This window comes from Strongylocentrotus purpuratus, unplaced genomic scaffold, assembly GCF_000002235.5.
Source record: "Strongylocentrotus purpuratus isolate Spur 01 unplaced genomic scaffold, Spur_5.0 spur5_scaffold_16, whole genome shotgun sequence".
Taxonomy (NCBI): Eukaryota; Metazoa; Echinodermata; class Echinoidea; order Camarodonta; family Strongylocentrotidae; genus Strongylocentrotus; species Strongylocentrotus purpuratus.
Genome location: NW_022145601.1, coordinates 19,993,048 through 20,013,993, shown reverse-complemented (window position 1 = coordinate 20,013,993; position 20,946 = coordinate 19,993,048). Strand labels below are relative to the sequence as shown.

The following is a 20,946-nucleotide window of genomic DNA, read 5'->3' as shown; positions in this document are numbered from 1 at the left end:
ACGTATTTGAAGAGTTTCATTCCAAAAGGAGCTAAATCCACGTTGGGTACTTCTGAGTAAATCACCTTTTTTTATTTCTCCACTTTCCCTTTAGCCATGGACCTTAATGGTCTTATATATTTTAAAGGTGTCACCCTGGACCAATAATATATGATAAGAAAAAATCTACCAGTTTTTCCTGATTTTTTTTTTCTTTGTGGATTTAACTCCTTTTGGAATGAAACATGATACTGTACCTCGAAAGTTTCATATTTTCTCAATAAAGTCACTGAAATTTATTTATATTTAGTAGCTAACCTTTCCTTTTAAATAATAATAGTGAAATCACAACTAAAAAAACCTTTTGAAAAGAATGTAAACAACATATCACATTTTCATTCCAAAAGGAGCTAAATCCGTTTCATTCCAAAAGGAGCTAAATCCATGTTTCATTCCAAAAGGAGCTAAATCCACAAAATCTAAAGAATTAGTAAAAATCAGAAATAACTGGTAGATTTTTTTAAAATCATATATTATTGGTCCAGGGCGACACCTTTTTACATATAATAACAACATGAAGGTACATTGCTAGAGGGAAAGTGGAGAAATAAAAAAGGTGATTTACTCAGAAGTACCCAAAGTGGATCTAGCTCCTTTTGGAATGAAACCGATTTGGATTTGCTTCTTTTGGAATGAAACATGATATTGTACCTACATTTTTTCATACATCCTGGTGAAATTGTCGAATGTGATATAGTGCATTTTGTCCCCATGTAGAAAATCATTATTTTTAGACAAATAACTCCATTTTGATAAAATATTGATTTAGCTCCTTTTCGAATCAAGCTCTTCAATTTTAATAAGCCGGTGTGACCTTGGAATTTTTTGAACTATTTACAACGCAAATCTTTGTTCACATGTTATCAATGTGTCATACATTTCTTGTGTATTGGTTAAAAGTCATTGATTTGGATTGTTTCATGAGTTTATGTATTTGTCAGGAAAAAAGGTGGCTCTATGAGCAAAATATAAAATAACGAGTTATAATTTTACTTTTTTGGCAAACGACGCGGGATATACTCAATTATATTTTATTTTCACACATAAAAGGAAGGGCTACCCCATCTACTTTATTATGTTGTCTACCAGATAACCTGTTGTCTTTGGAATCGGCGTGCGTCAGTTTGGCGGAGTGACCAAGCGACGAGAAGGCCCATGCACTCGATCTTCTCCTTTGAACAACCGGTGCCTACCCCATCTACGTTAAAACATGATTATGTTGACTCCCAGATAACCTGTTGCCTTTGAAATGCTTTACAGACATTATTATCTTTCTCTATTTTAAGATATCATTTAATACAGTGAATTATGATTGGGATGGGTAATTGTGCATTCAGGATATTTTCGTGACAAAAGAAAATATTTCAGTCAATTCGTGAGAAATGAGATTCGACTTCAAACTTGTTTAATAAGTAAGAGTATGTAAAAGAGAGAAACATAAGAGTTAGAGAGATAAAGGGAGGGAGTGAGATAAAGAGACACAAACAGAGAGACAAAGACAGCATTACGAACTGTTTTTCTAGTATATTTTGTTTCGTATTTGACAGAAATTGTTGGGGCCTATTTATTTGGCAAAAGATAAGATCATAGTAACAATACAATATATCTTTATTTACCCAGGTTGGTGTCATCAGTGATTAAAACCGCTCGCACTGAGGGCCCGGCAATCACATTGTTTACCCAGTAAACTTTGTTTAACAAACTGTTATAACTAATTATGGTTCAGTAAACATTCCCTATTTATAGCCATTTTGTAACAATGTATGATGTTTTTTTTCTTTTTTCAAGCTTCGTACATTTCATTGGATGGTCTATTGGCCTCCATACCAAATCGTTGATTACCTTTCCTCTACTGTTCTAACCCTCTAACATGCAACAAATTCTGAAAAATTCTCAAACCACAAAGATATTAATGTTTTTCTTTGAAGTCATTACTGTGCAACACCCTCTAACAGTAAATTCTCCAAACGTTTTTTTTGAATTTTTCCAACCATTTTTCCTTGAAAATAAGACATGAGACTAGCTTTTAAATATCTTTAAAAACTTAAATGTCTGAAATGGTATATAGAGCCAATTCATTGCCTTGTGACAATTTACATTCACGTGAAATGTAATCAATTGTAATAAAGTTTGGAGAATTAATAAATCGATCTGATCAGTTTTTCCGAATTTGTATCATTAATAATAGTCCGTTTTTCCTCAAACTTTCAGATTATCTTTAATTTTACATCTACAAGTCACTACGTTAGCACCATTATGTTTCATCTGAACAATGTTACTAAGTCCCTTTAATGCCTGTCTGTGCAATTAAATTCAGTTAACCTACATTAGCAATATTTTCACTTGATATTAATTATGGTCACTTAAATTAAAGTCTGAATTTTGATACTTAAATGTTATTCGCTATTAAAGGTCGTTTTCTATATTACGAAAGAAATTCCATGTAGCTTTTCTAAAATAAGGTAGCCAATAACATCACATGACATGCACTAAAATACAAATTTAAAAAAATCATCAACACAAATAACAAGACAAGAGCAAAGTAAATTTTTTATTTGATTACTTGCACTGCACCATAAACGTCATAAATTGACGAATACCTGAGGCCGCGCTATTTGAATGCCCATATCATTATTATTATTATTGCCAAAAGTCACCACTCTCTATCAAAAATATAAATGGTTAAGGTTATCGTAAATACCTAGATAAAAGAAGAAACGTGTGTTCAGTCTACCTCTCTCTTTATCTCTCTCTCTCTCTCTCTCTCTCTCTCTCTCTCTCCTAGATTTAGTCAAGACTAGAACTGTTCGTCACAGATATAAAAAGTTGGGTCGAAAGCAGTGGATGCATATATTAGATATTACGAAAAATACATCCGTACGAAGTTCGTGCTCACAAAATCGATTCACCTTCTTTGCTTAGAATATAGTGCTAAATATTGCAAGCATTTCATGCTCACCTGATCTTTAAAGGCCACGTACAACAAGTATGATTGTTCGCAAGTTTATAAATAAGAAGGAAATAAAGTGCGATCCAGATCATCTTTCGTATATAGGCAACTTCCAAATATAAATTTTTCAAAGAAATTCATTTAATACAAAAGGTTCGTGATAGTGCATTGGAACTGATAATGTCATTTCCATTAAAAAGGAACGTAATTTGGTAGCATTAATGAAACAGGGATCTGAAATGATTACTTGCATGCAAGAACTATATATCATTTAGTATCTTTCGTTCCAGAAAAAAAAGAGATGAAGCGAGAAAGAAAGAGAGAGGGAGAGATAGAGAGAGAGAGAGAGGGGTGAGTGGGGAGGGGTCGATAAGAGAAGAGATGGAGAGAAAGTGAATGGTAGATTAGATAGATAGACATGTAAAGATACATAGATATATGATATAGATAGAGGACAAAGAGAGAGTAAGAAAGAAAGACACACAGAGAGAGAGGGGGAGTGAGCGGGGAGGGTCGACAGGAGAAGAGATGGATAGAAAGTGACAGGTAGATTAATAGCTAGATAGATAGATATGATAAAGATACATAGATATATGATATAGATAGAGGACAAAGAGAGAGTAAGAAAGAAAGACAGAGAGAGGGAGGGAGTGAGTGGGGAGGGTCGATAAGAGAAAAGATGGAGAGAAAGTGAATGGTAGATTAGATAGATAGACATGTAAAGATACATAGATATATGATATAGATAGAGGACAAAGAGAGAGTAAGAAAGAAAGACACACAGAGAGAGAGGGGGAGTGAGCGGGGAGGGTCGACAGGAGAAGAGATGGATAGAAAGTGACAGGTAGATTAATAGCTAGATAGATAGATATGATAAAGATACATAGATATATAATATAGAAAGAGGACAAAGAGAGAGTAAGACAGAAAGACAGAGAGAGAGAGAGAGAGAAAGAAAGACGAGGGTGGAGGGAGATCGAGAGGTAGAAAGAGGACAGAGAAAAAAGAGACGGAGTAAGAAGGAGAGAAATTAAGACAGGAATTGAGATAGAAAGGGAGATTGGGAGAAAGGAAGATGGATGGAAAGACGAAGAGAAAGAGAGAGAGAGAGACGGACAGAAACTGAGAGATAGAGACAGACCGCAATAAAGAGAGATAGACAGAAAAGAGAATAAGATGGAAATCTTGTTCATCGGCCGTCATTAGTGATAGGTGATGAGGACGTTCTGACATCTTTGACAATCAGCCATAGACGAGAGTCTTCATGCATGGCTGATTGTCAACGAAACGGCGTTAACCCTTACTGAACTGGGCTATTTCGAGCACTCTCTGACTGGGGGGGGGGGGGGGGGGGGGGGCCTGGGAGGCCCCCCCCCCCCCCCTATGATCTCGGCCGTCGAATGTCCGATGAACGCGAAAATTTGCATGTTTGTAGATATTTACGTAAGGAACAAGATGGTATAATTAGTTTTTTCCTAATATGCAAATTTGTGTCGTTAAAGCCTAATTAATTATGCAAAATGCTAATTTTATACATTTTACAGAAAACTCTACATATTTGTCCGTAGACTTGTGAAGAATCGTGAAAATGTATTGAATAAATGTTTCCTTCATCTCAAATTCATTAGGTTTCATTATTTTTATGATATTTGAAAATGCATAGGTTAATTTGCATAAATTATGAATATGCAAATTACGCATTCATGAATATCTAATCTGGAAATATACAGGGAACTAGAATCATTACAAAAATTGTCAGACTCCACTTTTGTTATGTTAAAACTCATTATTCATATGAAACTTCTTTTCTAACAGAAAATAGTTATTTGATATAATTAATAATGATAATTTATGCAAATTTGATGCGATTTTCAACTTTTTATTTTCTTATGTATTTCATTGTTTTTTATTTGTTATTATATTTATTGTTTTATTTCTAATGTAATGTATTCTTTTGTTCTAAAATACATCAAGTTACTTTGAGAAACATATAAAAGCAATTTGATATCAATTCATATCTTCACATTTCTGCTTGTACATGAATATATGCAATTATAGCACTTTTTTGATGACATGCGCATACTAATTGTTATGTAACACCTTACAGGTATATCCGATTTCGACGAAAATGGTATCAAAATGTGCGTAAGACTTGAAGGAAAAAAGTCATGAAACGAAAATTCGAAATTCCGAGCGGTTGCGGCGCGATCTCCGAAAATGTCAGGCCCCCCCCCCCCCCCCCAGTACAGTAAGGGTTAAGTCTTTTGTCAAATCTGCTTTTTGCTACGGCAGGCACCCAGTGAAAACGAATTCGTTTGTTAAAATTATGAAAATGTAAGGGCTACTTTAAACAAACAGAACTTTGTTATTCCTCACTCATTTTTCCTGATTGAGGTGTCGTATGAAAGGGCAGAAACTCAACTTTCTAGAAATGTGAATTTTTCTTCGAAATTCAGATACCGTCCGCCAAATGTCTTTTTGGTTTCCTTCCTTCAAATTGCTTTCAATCACTCATGCGTAAAATATGCATCATCTGAGTAGCATCAACTGAAAGAGGGGACTCTCAGCTTTCCAAATATGTATTATTCATTAATTATGGTTGTGATTAAGTTATGATAAAACATCGATACTTCTCGGTTTCGTTTTTTCTGGGACGCACTGTATATAGAGAGAGGGGGAGGGAGAGAGAGGGTAGGAGAGGGAAGGAGAGAAAGAGGGGGTAGAGAGGGAGAGATTGAGAGAAAGGTTGAGTAGGGAAAGAGAAGGAGGATAGGAGAGGGGTGATAAGAGTGAGAGTTCGAGAGAGAGAATATGTGTGTGTGTCTGTGATTGTGCGTGATAGAGAGAGAGAAAGAAAGAGTTAGAGAAGGGGAGATGGGAACGTCTAAGCGAGGAAGGTAGTTAGATAGTGTATTGTGTTTCCACAATATCTCATTTTACAAAGAGTGTAACAACATATTGAAAATGATTATAATATACATACAATACCGGTACACACTATTCAGAATATTGTTCATTGAGTTGAACTTAAGAGATACAGTGGCGGAGCCTATGGAAAAGCAGAGCTTGTTGTGGATAGGCTCCTCAAACTACAAATGACATAATTAACTAATGTAAAGTTTATAAAATACAAATACACGCTAAAACAGGAAAAGGGAGAATACAGGGTTACATGAACCGATACTCACAATTAACTACAAAAGACAAGGAAAAGGAAGGGGAATATATCTGCAGCTTATTGAAACAATATTACAATGTAGTTTGTTCTTGGTATGAATATATTATGAACAACGTTGGTATGGCCATACCGTTATTTACTGATTGTAATCAACAAAAGTATACAGCTTGGAGACAAGCATAGTCAGGAATCAGGAATGACAATATGTATTCAATTAATAACATTTCAATTTTCTTCTGAATACATGAACACTTACAGACCTTTTAATTACAGAATCGAGAGAATTCCAGAACTTAGGACCTGTAGGCCGATATATTAAGGTATTTTGAGCAAAGCGTGTTCTAGTTCTAGGGAAATGATAGGAAAACGCCTGTCGGGTAGGATAGTCGTGGACTTGATTTCTTTTCTTAAACAAATAAGATAGTGCCTGGGGCAGTTCGTTGTTATTCAGCTGAAACATGAGGCAGCCTAATTGTAAATTAAAAATATCCCGAACTCTCAGTTCTTTAGTATTAAAGGGATAGTTGAGTTCTGTTTTCAGACCGCAAATGCCTTCAAAGTGCATGGTTATTGCTCTTATCCTTATCTATGACATTTTTAGTGCCCTTTTAGGACCTAAACTTGCTATGAAGGTCATTTTAGACCCCAAAATGTGTGAAATTTAGTCAATACGATCATAACAATTCAGCTCCATTTTAAACAAAATACGGTGACCGTTAATTAATTAATTGATTAAAAATAACAATACATGGGCCGGCTGGTTGTGCGTAATAAAACCAACACGCCAGCCCACAATAAAGCCAACAACGGCATTGGCTGAAATACGACGTAAAAGGCGCTATTTCGTTTTTTCAACGGCTTTTTCAAATTATCAAATATTTGTGGTGGTACACAAGTATTAGAAACCGTTATATTTATGGATATTTCAGGTGTCTCTGAACCGAATTTGATCAAACAAAGATGATTTTGTCATCTAAATTGTATGTTCTTTCAAATTTGACACTCGTTTTTTTCATTACCTCACAAAAAAGAATTGTGTACCGCCCTTTGCAACAGAACTCAACTATATCCCTTTAAAAAAAAGAGGGCTCGAGTTAGTACGAATAGGGACATCGCAAATTGTTTCAATAAGCTGGATTAGATATAGAGAAACTGTGTGTTGTATATATGGTGTTTGTGTGTGGGGGAGGGAAAGAAAGTGGGAGAGAGAGAGAGAGAGAGACAGACAGAAAGAGAAAGAGAGAAAGAGGAGGAGCGGCAGGTAGAGATAATGAGAAAAATAGAGAGAATGAGAATAAAATTACTGGATATAAAAAATTCCTTGGAATCTCCCTTCAGGGCATTGGAAAGTGGTGGTTGGCGTAACGGTGCCAATCATAAGTATTCTTACAATCACCATCGTGGGGTTGACGTGTTGGCAGTACCGACGTCTACATCGGACGTCACCGAAGTCGGCGACGACCAAGATGAGGCCGTTTCCGTATGACGACGACACAAGAGGTTCTTCGGATCGTAAAGCCAGCAGACCTGGAAGTATGATGATCATGAATAACGATGGCACGGTGCAGGAGGTAAGGGTAAAACAATTCTCGAAGACTTATCATAACCCGTTCAGGCCAGGAATTGTCAAGGGCAAAATTAATTAACAGTCTTTCTTCAATTTTGCAACAATTAAAAAACAAATTTAATGCTAAATTTGTATGATAATGTTCCGTCTCTGGGAACAATAAATAAGGATTTTGAACCTCTCAATGTGTTACCAATTTAATGATTCTTAAGCTTATTTTTGTTTTAAATTCCGGTACCAAACACATTATGGTTATGCTTTAAAATATGGTTACGATGCCTTCAAAATAAAATTTGTACTTTATATTCACGCATCTAGTATATTTTTAGGGCTCTAAGTTGAATGTTTCTGAACCAAACAACAACATGACTGTGCTTTTCAGGAACATTTTGTATCTGATGTTCTTCCACACTTGCATAACACAATGATGACACTTAAAAATGATTTGTCACCCCTTCCCAGAACTCAACCTTCTCTTTAAATGGTAATCCCTATCGCGCTTTAAAATACACAAGGGGTTACAATTTTACGATACTTGTTAAGGAGTACATCTTTTTTGAAATACCTATTTAGAGTATGAATTCGCGATAAAACCACGCAAAATCCTCAATTAGGGTGCATTTTGGCTTCAGAAGAAATCCTCTTTTAGGGGGTGTCTGGAAAACCTGTGGTCACGCACGCTTACAGCATTTTTACATGACTGAGACCCCGGGGATTACTCTTCTTTTTTCCAGGGAGGGGTGTTGACTGATCCTTTTTTAATCAAGGCACAAGTAGATCATTCATTGTACCATTAATTGTTATCATAGCATCATGATTTTCCCTCGTAGTCGGTACCTTGGCGCAATATTCCTGCTAAGAGTTCATCTTCGCGCCGAAAAAATTACGACAAGGAAGGAACGCAAATGCTCCCCATGGTCGGCTACCCCAGCGACTACGCCGGGTCGCATCGTATGACAACGACCCACTTGGAAACATCGTCGGTTCATATGACAATATACCTACCAACATCCCGATATGAGAAATTCGACTGAAATAGATTCCAAATACTTTTGAACGCATGTTTTTTTTTATATAGTGACGGCATTTTGTGACAGCATACCAATATTTCTATAGAAGCAAATGTTTAACTTGTTTACAGTACGATTTCTCAGTACAATCTTAGTGAAGTAATAGAAAGCGTATACATCCCGGATGAAAGCTCATGAGAGGTAGTAAGACGTCATCGATAAAATGGGAGGCATGCCATTTATGAATTATGCACAGTCTATTCCACCTCCTGCTTTTCTATTCCTGGAAACTAAATTCATGTTGGGAAATATTTAAAAAAATATTATCATGTGTATATATTGTTTTATCATCTTGAAATTATATAATATTTGAAAAAATAAAGTTTGCTCTAAAAGAAAATAGAAAAATTAGGTCTAATTGGCGTTCTAACCCGTTATACAAGCTGTAAACCGCGATGTGTTTTTTTCTCCATCAGTTGTGTAACTTATAACCGAGAACTAAGTGCATTATCACGTAGGACCTTTGCTGCGCTTATTGGCCTTTCATTTACACGTTAAAGAAAAAAGAAGAAAAAAAAGGAGAAAAAAAGAAAGAAGAAGACCGCGTCATATCCGAAAGAGCCTTAATGATGGTGGGGGTTGTAAGTCATTCGACCCCCCCCCCCCCCCCCTCCCTAACGCTCGGAACAATCTTCCCGCATATTCCCCGCTCTATACTCAAGTCTGCCCAAGCCCAATAGCATGGTTAGAGTAAATGTTCTTGAGAAGGTCAGTAAAGTTTAAGGGTATCTCAACTGACAATAATCAGTCTTGACCACAAAAAGCTAGGACCATTTTTGCTAGAAGTCTGGGCTTACATGCACAAAGTCACACAGATCCCACTGTGCAGGCCAATCCATTGTTGTCTTTTCCGAACGCTTCGGTGCGCCTTCTCCTGTGTAGATGTGTATAAGAAATGTATTAATGTTTTAATGCTACGTTTTTCTACTGTTTCTTATTTTGCCTTTAAAAGATCTTTCCCCTCTCTCTCTCTCTCGCTCTGTCTGTCTCTCTCTCTCTCTCTCTCTCTCTCTATATATATATATATGTCTCTCTTTCTCTCTCCTCCCTCTCTCTCTCTCTATTTTCTATCCCCTTCTCTCTCTTCCCCCCCCCCCCCTCTTTTGTCTCCCCTCTACTCTCTCTCGCTCTCTCTTTCCCTCTCCCCAACCCTCTCTCTCTCTCTACTTGTTACTTGTAGAGATAATCCCGATGGCAGCTATCATACAGCTAAACTGGGATGTCCGTGCAACGTGCTGGCATAGTGACAGTGCATGAAGTAATTCAAAACAGTGAATGATGTCTATTATTTACAATAAAACGGTGGACGTGCAAGTAAAAACCAAGACGTGGAGTCTACAGTAGCTTGGACCCAACAGGAGGAGGCAACGCTCTGATGATGGGTAGAGCAGCCTCCTGGAAGATGGTCACTGTTGGAGATATTACCGCAGCAGCTGATAGGTGGTTCCACGTCCAGATGGTGCGAGGATAGAAGGAGTACTTGAAGCTATCAATGGAAGCTGGGGTAAGTTGCATACTTCAGAGGGTGATCATTTCTGCCCAGATATGTAGCTGGGATAATGTGAGTGGGAAAAGGCATGTTGAGTTGATGATGGTGCATCTTGTAAAACAAAGTGGACTGTGCAAGAAGCCTGCGATTCTCTCTCTCTCTCTCTCTCTCTATTTTCTATCCCCTTCTCTCTCTCTCTCCCCCCCCCCCTCTTTTCTCTCCTCTCTACTCTCTCTCGCTCTCTCTTTCCCTCTCCCCAACCCTCTCTCTCTCTAACTCCCTATCTCTCTTCTCTCTCTTTCTACCTTCATCTCTCTTCCTTACTTCCTCTCTCTTCCTTCTCTCTCCCTCACTTCCCCTCCGTATCTCCCCTCCCCTTCCCTCTCCCCTCTCTCTCTCTCTTTCTACCCTCCCCTTTCCTGTCCCTCTCTTTCTCTCTCATCTCTCTCATCTCTCTCTCTCTCTCTTTCGTCATTTCTCTTTTTTTCGATTTCCTCGTCATATCTCGCCTTGGTCTAGCTACATCTAGCCAGCCGTTGTATATTGTATAGTAACCATATTTTCATGTGTGTCCTAAACCTTTCGTGTTGATGTTTTTAAACCGAATAAATAAATAAAAATAAATAAATTATCGTTTTCATAATACTTATTTATCATTGTTATTCTGCATGCTGTAGCCGCAAATATACAAACGGTGCTAAATTGATTATATAACATGCTTTCTTGAAATGGAGAAATAGAATCAGAGGCGCCCCCTCCCCCCACCCCCACACTTTTTCAAGCACACGAAAAGTGCCCCTTTAACCTTGTAAGAAGTGCCCCTTTTTACATAGGAATAGTGCCCATTTTACTTTGACAAATGCCCTATTAATTTGTAAAAGTGCCCCTTTCTCTTTTCAACTCTGATAAGTAGTAGTATTTGTAGTAGCTCTATACAGAGCGAATTTATTTTCCATTTCTTTTCACATAATATAAACACTAACAAACAATAATGAACGTAATGATGTAACAGAAATGAGAATTGAACTATCTTTGACATTGTTTTTAGTCATTGTAAAGCAAAATGATTTAATTACAAGAAATGAAAAAAACGAACCTACTTGAAAGCAAAGCTTGTTAGATGTAGGTTCGCACAATACAATTATACTTTATACATTTATAACTTTATTTTGAGAAAGAAATCATGACAGACAATAGAAAAAACAAACAATTAAACGAGACAAAAACAAATCAGAAACATTAACAGAATGACAAGATGATGATGATAAATGAAGAATATAAGAATGAGAGAGTAAAAAACAGAAAAGGGGGAAAACATGCAGAAAGAGAAAAAAAGACAGAGAGAGGGGGTAGAGGGAGACAGAAAGAGACAGAGAGAGAGGGGGAACTACTTATTCTGATTCGTTTGCAACAAAAAGTGCTTGAGGGCATTTTTGAAACCACTTAATGAGGGCTTTTCTTGTAATGTGCCAGGAAGGGCATTCCAATATTCCAATATGTTGGGCCAGTGAAAATTAAATACTTCGACAAGTTCCCAGTTTTCATTGTAAGAAATGCCTCTTCCCCCCTTTGAATAACTACCCCCATTTTTACTCGGATAAGCGCACCTTATATTTTCACGTGCCCTTTTTCCTTTCTAATAAGTGTCCATTTTCCATTCTCATAAGTGCCCTTTTTAATCTCTAGTAAGTCTCCCTTTTCAGAGACGAAAAGTGTCTCCTTTCACTTTTAATAAGTGCCCCCTTCACCTCTGATATTTGCCCTATTCAAATCTGAGAGGTGCCTCTTTTACCTTGACAAGTACCCCTTTTCCATTGTAAGAAGTGCCCCTTCCCCTTTTAATAACTACCCCCATTTTTACTCGGATAAGCGCACCTTATATTTTCACATGTGCCCCTTTTCCTTCCAAATAAGTGCCCCTTTTCATAATGATAAGTGCCTCATTAAAAAAGAGCCCCTTCTCCTTCTCATAAGTGCCCCTTCTTTGGTAAATGACCCTTTGTAGGTACGAGAAGTTACTGCTATTCATTTCAGATCAGTGTCCCCTTCACCTCCGATAAATGCCCCTTTAAAATCTGCCCATTTTCTTTAAACTAATGCACATTTTCCTTTAATATAAGTGCCCCTTTTTCATTCACATAAGTGCCCCTTTTCATATCTGGTCATTGCCCCTTTTCAGGTGCGATAAGTGTCTCTTTTCACCTCTGATAATTTCCCTTTTAACAATGATACGTGCCCCTTTTCCCTAATAAGGGACCTATCCCCTTTTCATAAATGCCCTTTTTAACCTCTTATAAATGACCCTATTAAAATCTGATGGGGGCCCCTTTTCCGTCGACAAATGCCCATTTACTATTCTCATGACTGACTTTTTCATCCCTGGTGAGTGCCTCTGTTTGAGGGTGTAACAAGTACCCCATTGTCATCTATGATAATTACTCTTTATACGATTTGACACATGCTCCTTTTCTTTTCTGATAAGTGTCCCCTTTTCCTTTCATCATTAAATGCGCCCCAATTTCAAGCGACTAGGAGCAATTTCCCCCAAAGCTCGCTCGCTACGCTCGCACGCATTTATAGATGATAAAGATATGTTACTTACCAAAGGTCTTTTCAGTCTTCCGTTATGAGAATGCGCTTATAACCCCATCAGGATTAATTTTTTTACTCTTTATAAGATGTAATTTTTCGCGCTGCGACCTCTCAAATCTTAAATTTTTCCTCGCTCGCTCGCAAATAATTTTTCAGACCATCACACCCAACTGCAAAGCATGATGCTTAAAGGTAAAGACCAGTTATGGTCATGCGATTGCATTGTGAAAGAAACGTTGTGGAATCGATCAGAAAAGGTTGATCATCTAGCATCTAGCATCCAGCATCTGCAAGGTTCTGGAATCATCAAAATGATAAGAAATTTGGCCCATTCTTCGTAAAGTTACAAGCACTATACACAGAAAGATGTATATGGGACTACCCTATATCTCTCACAGACCATGAGAGAAACAAATTTACCAAATATATGAATTAGTAGGCGGTTTCCCGGCAAATTTTTTATCATCATGTATTAGTCAAAACATATTCTTTCACATGATTGGTAATGAGAGCTTCCATTTCATTTTTTGAAATTGGGGCGTTTCCAATACTGGTCTTTACCTTTGAGCAATATCTTGTATGGTGTATAAATTGAAACAAATTTTGAAATCATCCCTGATAATGTAATCACAATGTAGGGTATATACCAATGTCTACAAAATTGTATATTTTGGCTTTGAGAATTCCCTTTGAATCCAATCCAATCCAAAAGATATATGATATAGCGCCTTTTCCTTGCAGTTCGACAATGTTTGGGCCACTTAAAAACAAAAGTTAGACACTTCTCACAGATCAGCAAAGTATATGTAGGCTGGTAATAAAGTAATTTCTAGCAGAAAAGATGTGACTTGAGTAGTTTCTTGAACTGGTCAACAGATGAGGCCATCTGCACAGCAGTAGGTAGTTGGTTCCACAGTTTTGCAGCAACCGATGGAAAAGACAATTCACCAGCACGTTTCTTAGAGAGACACTGAGTGAGCCAGATGGATGATGATGAGCGGGTATTTCGGACTCGAGGACGACGAACCAAGCAGTCAGCTATGTACGGGGGACATCAGTGGTTGAGAGACTTGTAGACCAGTAGTAGGATCTTAAAAGCTATTCTCTGTCGTACAGGCAGCCAATGGAGTTCAAGTCGAAGTGGTGTTATGTGAGTCCGAAGAGGAGCAGAGAAGACAAGCCTTGCCGCTGACTTTTGGAGTCTCTGAAGACGATCAAGGTCCCTCTGGCTGAGAACACTGAAGAGACTGTTGCAGTAGTCTAGTCTGGAAAGGACGAGAGCCCTCGCCGCAGCGTGGCATGTTGACTGATCAATAAACCGCCTCACCCTCCACAGGTTACGTAGGTGGTACTTGATGCTTCTGCTGAGAAGGTTAACATGCAGACTTAAGTTCACAGATGGTTCAAGTGTTACTCCCAGATTGCGGATGGACTTACATGGTGGGAAGGATTTCTCACCAATCATCAGTTTGACATCATTCATTAGATGGGACGACCGATGATGCGGTGAAGCAGAGACAAAGAATTCTGTCTTGCCATCGTTGAGTTTGAGCTTGAAGGTACCTTTTTTTCCAGAAAGTGCCTTTTTTTCTTGGTGCCCCCCCCCCCCCTTCTTTGGAAGTTGCTCTGCCGCCCCTGAATAGAATAGTACCTCTGAAGCATTGGGAAGGCAACAGGTTATGTGGGAGTGAACATAGATATATCTACACGTAGATGGGGAATGTACCGGTAGTTCAAAGGAGCTGATTAGTATACAAATAATAGACATCAGTGAAGGCATTGATTACCCACACAAGGTACCTTTGGCGATAGCCGACGGTGTTTTGACTGTTTCGAAGGTATAGTGCGGTACGGTATGTAATCCCGTAGGATTTTTTTGGCCAAAGTCGATTATTTTTTGTTTGTTGCTGTTTTTGCTTCAAATTAAGGGTCCCAATCGGCCAAAAATGATGGGGTTCCAATTTTCAGACCCCTCCTTCATTTCCTGGGGGTCCATATTGGGCGCCAAAATGGCATATATAACGCGCAATAGGGAAATTTGGTGTCTTCGGGAAAATTTGAACCCCATCAATTTCTGATAGCTTGGACCCCAATGAATCCAAAAATGCACCCAGTGTGGGTAATTTTACTCATGCCCGAACAAAATGATGTATTATTTGTTTATTAGATGATATTTTCTTTGTTTCATAAAAAACTATGCTTTATAGCATGATTTTACTAATGACCGGTCATAAGTAAAATTACGAGTTAGGCAAAATAAATGCCCGGTCACGTGCACGCTCTCAACCAACCATTTGATTAGGATCTGCTGCATCATCTCATAAAGCCTTCTCATGCATCCCTTAGTCACATGGCCCAACTGATAAACACCGATTCCACACCTTGACTATTCGTCATGATACCAATAGGCCATTCTCGTATTCGTAATCAAATTCAATGCACAACTCTAAGGCACATAATTTCAAAAAAATTATGTCAACAATAAAGATATATATCTATTTTATTTCAAAGATAAGCTAGCTAGGTACAAAGAGTTGTAGCTTGACATAAAAAATTTATAATCCATACAAATTATATTTTATGTAATAGATTTCACGGGTTATTGTACTAACAGTTTTAAAAAAATAATTACATATATGCATAAACATGTATCAATATATTTTACTACATGAATAAGTATGAATGATTCATAAACTATATCATACAGAGTATTGTCATACACTTTAACCATTCCTATTTAAGAAATGGTTTATTTACATATTTTTAAAAAATCTGTACTGATCGATATGAGCTTAAAACGTTCCAACATACGTTTAAACACGCATACACACAAATAGTATTGTACGACATGCACTCCATACAATCACTCCATGGTTGAATTCTCTACATACACTACATTATGACCTAACCCTTAAATCCACAAGCCTTGCTTTCAACCAAGGTCACCTTATCTTTATATTGTAACGCCATATTCTGTTAACTTGTTATATTCATGTCATGTTTGTTATGTGTGTTATGGAAGAAAGATAAATAAAACTTGAACTTGACCTTAAAATCCAATATCAACTTCAAACCTTCAAACAAAAAACCCAAGTATTCATGCAGAGAAAACGAACAAATAACAACCTATACGTTGCTTCTGATATGCAGGTTAAGTATATTTCATGATAAGTATATTGAGTTTTGTAAAGTTAGTGTGCGAGATGAATTGACACATTTACATTACTATTACTTTTCTCATTAGAAAGAAGTTCTATCCTAAACCCTTAGAGAGATATTCATTTTATATCAATGTGTAGTACCAAATGCCTTTATAAGAAAAGTGTGTACAGCTAGAAATCAACCTCAGAATTCTTTACTCAACATTGTATGGTCTAACGGATAAGGCGTACGAAGAAACTAAAGAGTGACAAGAACCCCTGCATCTACACAACCGAAGCAGCAAGATGAGCTTATGAAAGTATGAGCAAAATTTCTTTTCAAAAGACCCCGTGGTTTTCTTTCTCTGAGTGAGAATTGAAGCCCTCCTTTTGTACACAGTAAAAGGATGAATAAAACACTGCCAGTTTCAAAATACTAATTTGAAAAAAGAACAACTGTTTATTTTTTGTTATGACATTTCATTGCCTTCCTCATACATTCACATTACAAGAAAATATCACAATAAGTAATATAAAACAAGATCTTTGATACAAAACACTTCATGAATGATATCAATCAATAAACAATGAACATACACAAATCCTAAATTACGCATGACTGTACATTTTTTCTTTCATATACACTGTTGCTCATATAGTTGGAAAAAAATTGTTTTACCCCAATTTATGGAATTATTTTGATAATGATTAATTCATAATAGATCTAGATAATAGTAGACATTCTCAGATTTTATTGAATAATAATTTGCCATTGTTTGTTTTGCGTGACTGCTAAAGCATGTGTATGCTACTATGCTTATCAACTAGGGGACCTACGCCCTTCAGTCATAAATAACAGTAATGAGGATTAATGCCTCATAAAAGGGCACTAATATGGCACATCGACACGGTTTTGATACTGGGGCCTCACAGTTACGAGGCCAACGCTTTGCCACTGAACCATGACTGTACCGAGCGGGGGCTAGGGTAGGAGGCAGTTCCCAACCTCCTGGGGCCTCGTTACTGTGAGGCCCCATGAAAATGAAAATCTTGGAGCTCGAACCATAGATGAAATTATAAGATCAGTCCCAAAGAAAGCCTTTGGATGTGTTGCTCTACCAGTTTTTAATTCAGTGCCAATCATTAACAATGTTCCGGACACATTGCACTTGTTCCTCAGAATTGCAGACTAAATGGTTTACCAGGTAGTCAAATACCTCCAAGATGAGGATAATTTCGTCAAACTAACTGAAGAAAAACTTTCCAAGTGTCAGAATTTACAACGGTTCAAATCCTTCATCAAACACATTGGAATCCATGAATGGAAATTTTGTATTAGTGATGGAAAACTGACTTATGATTCATTCACTGGTCCTGTGCACAGAAACATCTTGACAAACATTGACTTTGATACCCTAATCCCAAATCATCCAAAATTGGCTGGTATCAAGTCATTGTGGGCTGGTATCAAGTCATTGTGGGCTGATTTTAAGGTTCTCATGGACAGACTTACATGAAGTCTAACCATGACAAACTTTGAGATTGATGACTTTGAAAAGGAAGCAAGAAAGTGGGTGCATTTATATGGCACTTCTTTATTTCTTTCTAAAGATGTTACACCTTACATGCATATTCTGTTTAATATGTCTTCTTCTTCTTTTTCTTTTTTTCCTTCTTCTTCTCTTTAGGTTTATATATGGATATATATATATATATATAATGTAAAAATAAATCTACCTTGTGTCCTATATATATATATATATATATATATATTTAGAAGTATTTCTTTCTGTTTCATGAAATATAACAAGAACCATTAAATTTGTTTGGTTATAGGTGATGCTGCTGCCCTACCACATAACTGGCTAGGTGCACTTCAAGACGATGGTATTGCTCTTGAAGAAATGGAAGAAAGACCACAGAGAGACTCCCTTGAGGTTGAGGGAACCACTGACCAGCCAGATGAACAACTGGAAGAAAGACCACAGAGAGACCCCCTTGAGGTTGAGGGAACCACTGACCAGCAAGATGAACTGGAAGAAAGACCACAGAGAGACTCCCTTGAGGTTGAGGAAACCACTGACCAGCCAGATGAACAACTGGAAGAAAGACCACAGAGAGACCCCCTTGAGGTTGAGGAAACCACTGACCAGCCAGATGAACAACTGGAAGAAAGACCACAGAGAGACCCCCTTGAGGTTGAGGAAACCACTGACCAGCCAGATGAACAACTGGAAGAAAGACCACAGAGAAACCCTCTTGAGGTTGAGGAAACCACTGACCAGCCAGATGAACAACTGGAAGAAAGACCACAGAGAGACTCCCTTGAGGTTGAGGAAACCACTGACCAGCCAGATGAACAACTGGAAGAAAGACCACAGAGAGACCCCCTTGAGGTTGAGGAAACCACTGACCAGCCAGATGAACAACTGGAAGAAAGACCACAGAGAGACCCCCTTGAGGTTGAGGAAACCACTGACCAGCCAGATGAACAACTGGAAGAAAGACCACAGAGAGACCCTCTTGAGGTTGAGGAAACCACTGACCAGCCAGATGAACAACTGGAAGAACTTATTTCCTCACAAGGTTTGATACTTTTCTGTTGCATTTAATGAAATAGTAGTTGTCAAACTTGTTCCAAGTAATTAACTAATGTCTAAGGAAGGAATGATTCAATTTTGAGTTCATATCTAGGGTGAAGGGGATCATGATTGTCATTGTTAAGATTTCACTCATTTTCTGGAAAAATGACAGTGACTAGATGGAAGCAGTATGTCTTTTATTCATTTATGTATTAATTTCTTCATGCCTTCCCTAATCTTGGTAATTTATATGATTTGATTTGATTTTTTTTTTTTTTTTTGATTTTTTTGATTTTTTTTTTTTTTTTTTTTTTTTTGGGGGGGGGGGGGGGAGGGGGAGGGGCAAGTAGGTAGTTTTAATACTCCATCTGGTACACAATTAGTTACCTCTTGATGCATGCCCCCAGACAGTACACTTACTCTCCCTCCCATATTAGCAACATATTGACTCGTTCCCAGATGAATCACCTCTAAAAATATACCTCCCCTACGAATTTATTTGATGAACATCCCTAAAACAAATCAGTTACATGCATTTCTTCCTTATCCCTACTTAGGTAGTTGTCAGCTGGAAAATATATAGGAAAGATCTGGACATAAATCCCTACACTGTTTATACATTCTGTTTGATAAAGAACCAGTACAGCTGTCCCCATCCCATAGCATGTAGTTTATTTGGGTTTGTTCTCCCATTTTGATTTCTTCCAAAGAAACAAAGTGAATGAGGATAGTCATATGAAGTTACTGTGAGAAATGGGATTTTGTTTTGCCTGTATTGAAAGGAGGTAGTTTTTCTGGGGGGAGGGGAGCAGGGGAGGGTAATTGATGTTGTTGTAACAAAATAATCTGATTATCATAGTTTTCATTTTTTCACAGATGGTGACACGTCAAAAGAAAGTTCAAATCTGGCAGTGATGTTCGACACACTGAAGAGAAAGCTGGAAAATAATCCAGAGACATTCAAGGAGCCAGTCAATGCCATGTACCATACTTTCCAAAAGATGACTGATAATAATATGGTGTCAGCCATGTTCATGTTTGGAAACTATGGTACAACTAACTTGGCTCCCCGCAAGTTCCTTGGTTCATCATTAAGATCACACAGACCAAACATTGGTATACAACCAACTGCAATTGCACGACGGAAAGCTGCAATGGGGGAAGGAGACGTCCGACATCTGGCAGACCAACCAAAGATGCTGCTGTAGCTGAACATGGCTACTCTAGGACGAGGTCAGAGCGTGTGCTGGACGTGCATTGAACAAAGAGATCCAGAGTTGCCGCTCCTCACTCGCTGAATCATGCTACAAGCATGAATGTAGCTTTGGGGAAAACGCACAGTGCGCAATAAATGTGTAATTGGCAAATTAAGTACACTCAACTAAAAAAAGAAAAAGTAAACACTTTCCCATTCAGATTTTTTTACAGAAGACTTCAATGAAAATTCAATGCAGCATAGCATATATCAAATTAAAGGAAATTTTATGGCCATAAAGAAAAACTTTAGGAATGAGTGAGCACATTTGTTTGATTATTTTGTCTTCCAAGGTACAAAAGTAAAAATTGCAAAAATTGACAGTTTGTCATTCATTGTAAATGCCCTTCTGAATATGCAGGGCTTATGCCGAAAGGGTGGGTAGCGTCGCGTTAACTTGACAATCAGAAGGCTTGATGCCAAAAGTGAAGAGGAAGAAATGCAGATCCTGAAAGAGTCCCGGAAGAAAGTGGCCGACATTCAAAAGACGCTCAAAGATAGGCAGAAGCAAATCCGGATACAGAAGACAGAACAGTTGAAGATGCTAGGCAAAAACAGCTCAACACAAAGATTCAGCATGCCAATGACATACTCTATTGGGGACTCTTGCAAACTGAAGTACATGTAGCTTGACAATATAGCTTTCTACTTCACGACATAGATCAGTGGATGATGAGTCCTAGAGCTGGTACTGAAAGGCAAAAGAAAATGGAGGATCTAGAACAATCGGGCACTTGGCTGCATGCATAGTTTTAGTATACATGTAGATCCGTGGATGGGACCCAAAGGCTAAAGCCCAGTATGTGGACATGAGAGTCAAACCAATCTTGCCCACCTCACGTTCAGACCCAACAAGTGATCAAAGCCCAAGGAGGCAAGGTCTATTGAGACGAGACTCATTGACAGGAGCTAGTGCAGAGGCAGAGGCAAGGCTACACACTAATGAAAGGTTGGAAGTGCACCCAGATGACAGGGCATAGCAAGTATCGAGGAGGTCAGCTAGGGGTAATCAGTTCTTTGATTGACACAACAGCGAATAAAAGGCTGAATTAGAGGCTAAACTAGAATGTTTGATTCTAGAAAT

At 37.9% G+C, this 20,946-nt stretch overlaps 1 protein-coding gene across 1 annotated transcript; it reads right to left on the bottom strand.

The window, feature by feature from the left end:
- Positions 1-17,623: 17,623 nt before the first annotated feature.
- LOC115924700 lies at positions 17,624-19,696 on the bottom strand. Its single transcript, XM_030987452.1, has 3 exons — positions 19,669-19,696; positions 17,954-18,603; positions 17,624-17,920 (listed from the first exon to the last, which is right to left on the bottom strand). Exons 1-3 carry the CDS (start codon positions 19,694-19,696, stop codon positions 17,891-17,893), a joined length of 708 nt encoding a protein of 235 aa, XP_030843312.1. The 3' UTR covers positions 17,624-17,890.
- Positions 19,697-20,946: the final 1,250 nt, after the last annotated feature.

Excerpts from the sequence above, each read along its gene's own strand:
- LOC115924700 (XM_030987452.1), bottom strand. The coding sequence starts at position 19,696 with ATGAACCAAGGAACTTGCGGGGAGCCAA. Across the intron at positions 18,604-19,668 it reads AGGAACTTGCGGGGAGCCAA|GAAATAAGTTCTTCCAGTTG; the intron begins GTTAGTTGTACC and ends AAACCTTGTGAG. Across the intron at positions 17,921-17,953 it reads GTTCCCTCAACCTCAAGGGA|AGCAATACCATCGTCTTGAA; the intron begins GTCTCTCTGTGG and ends CATTTCTTCAAG.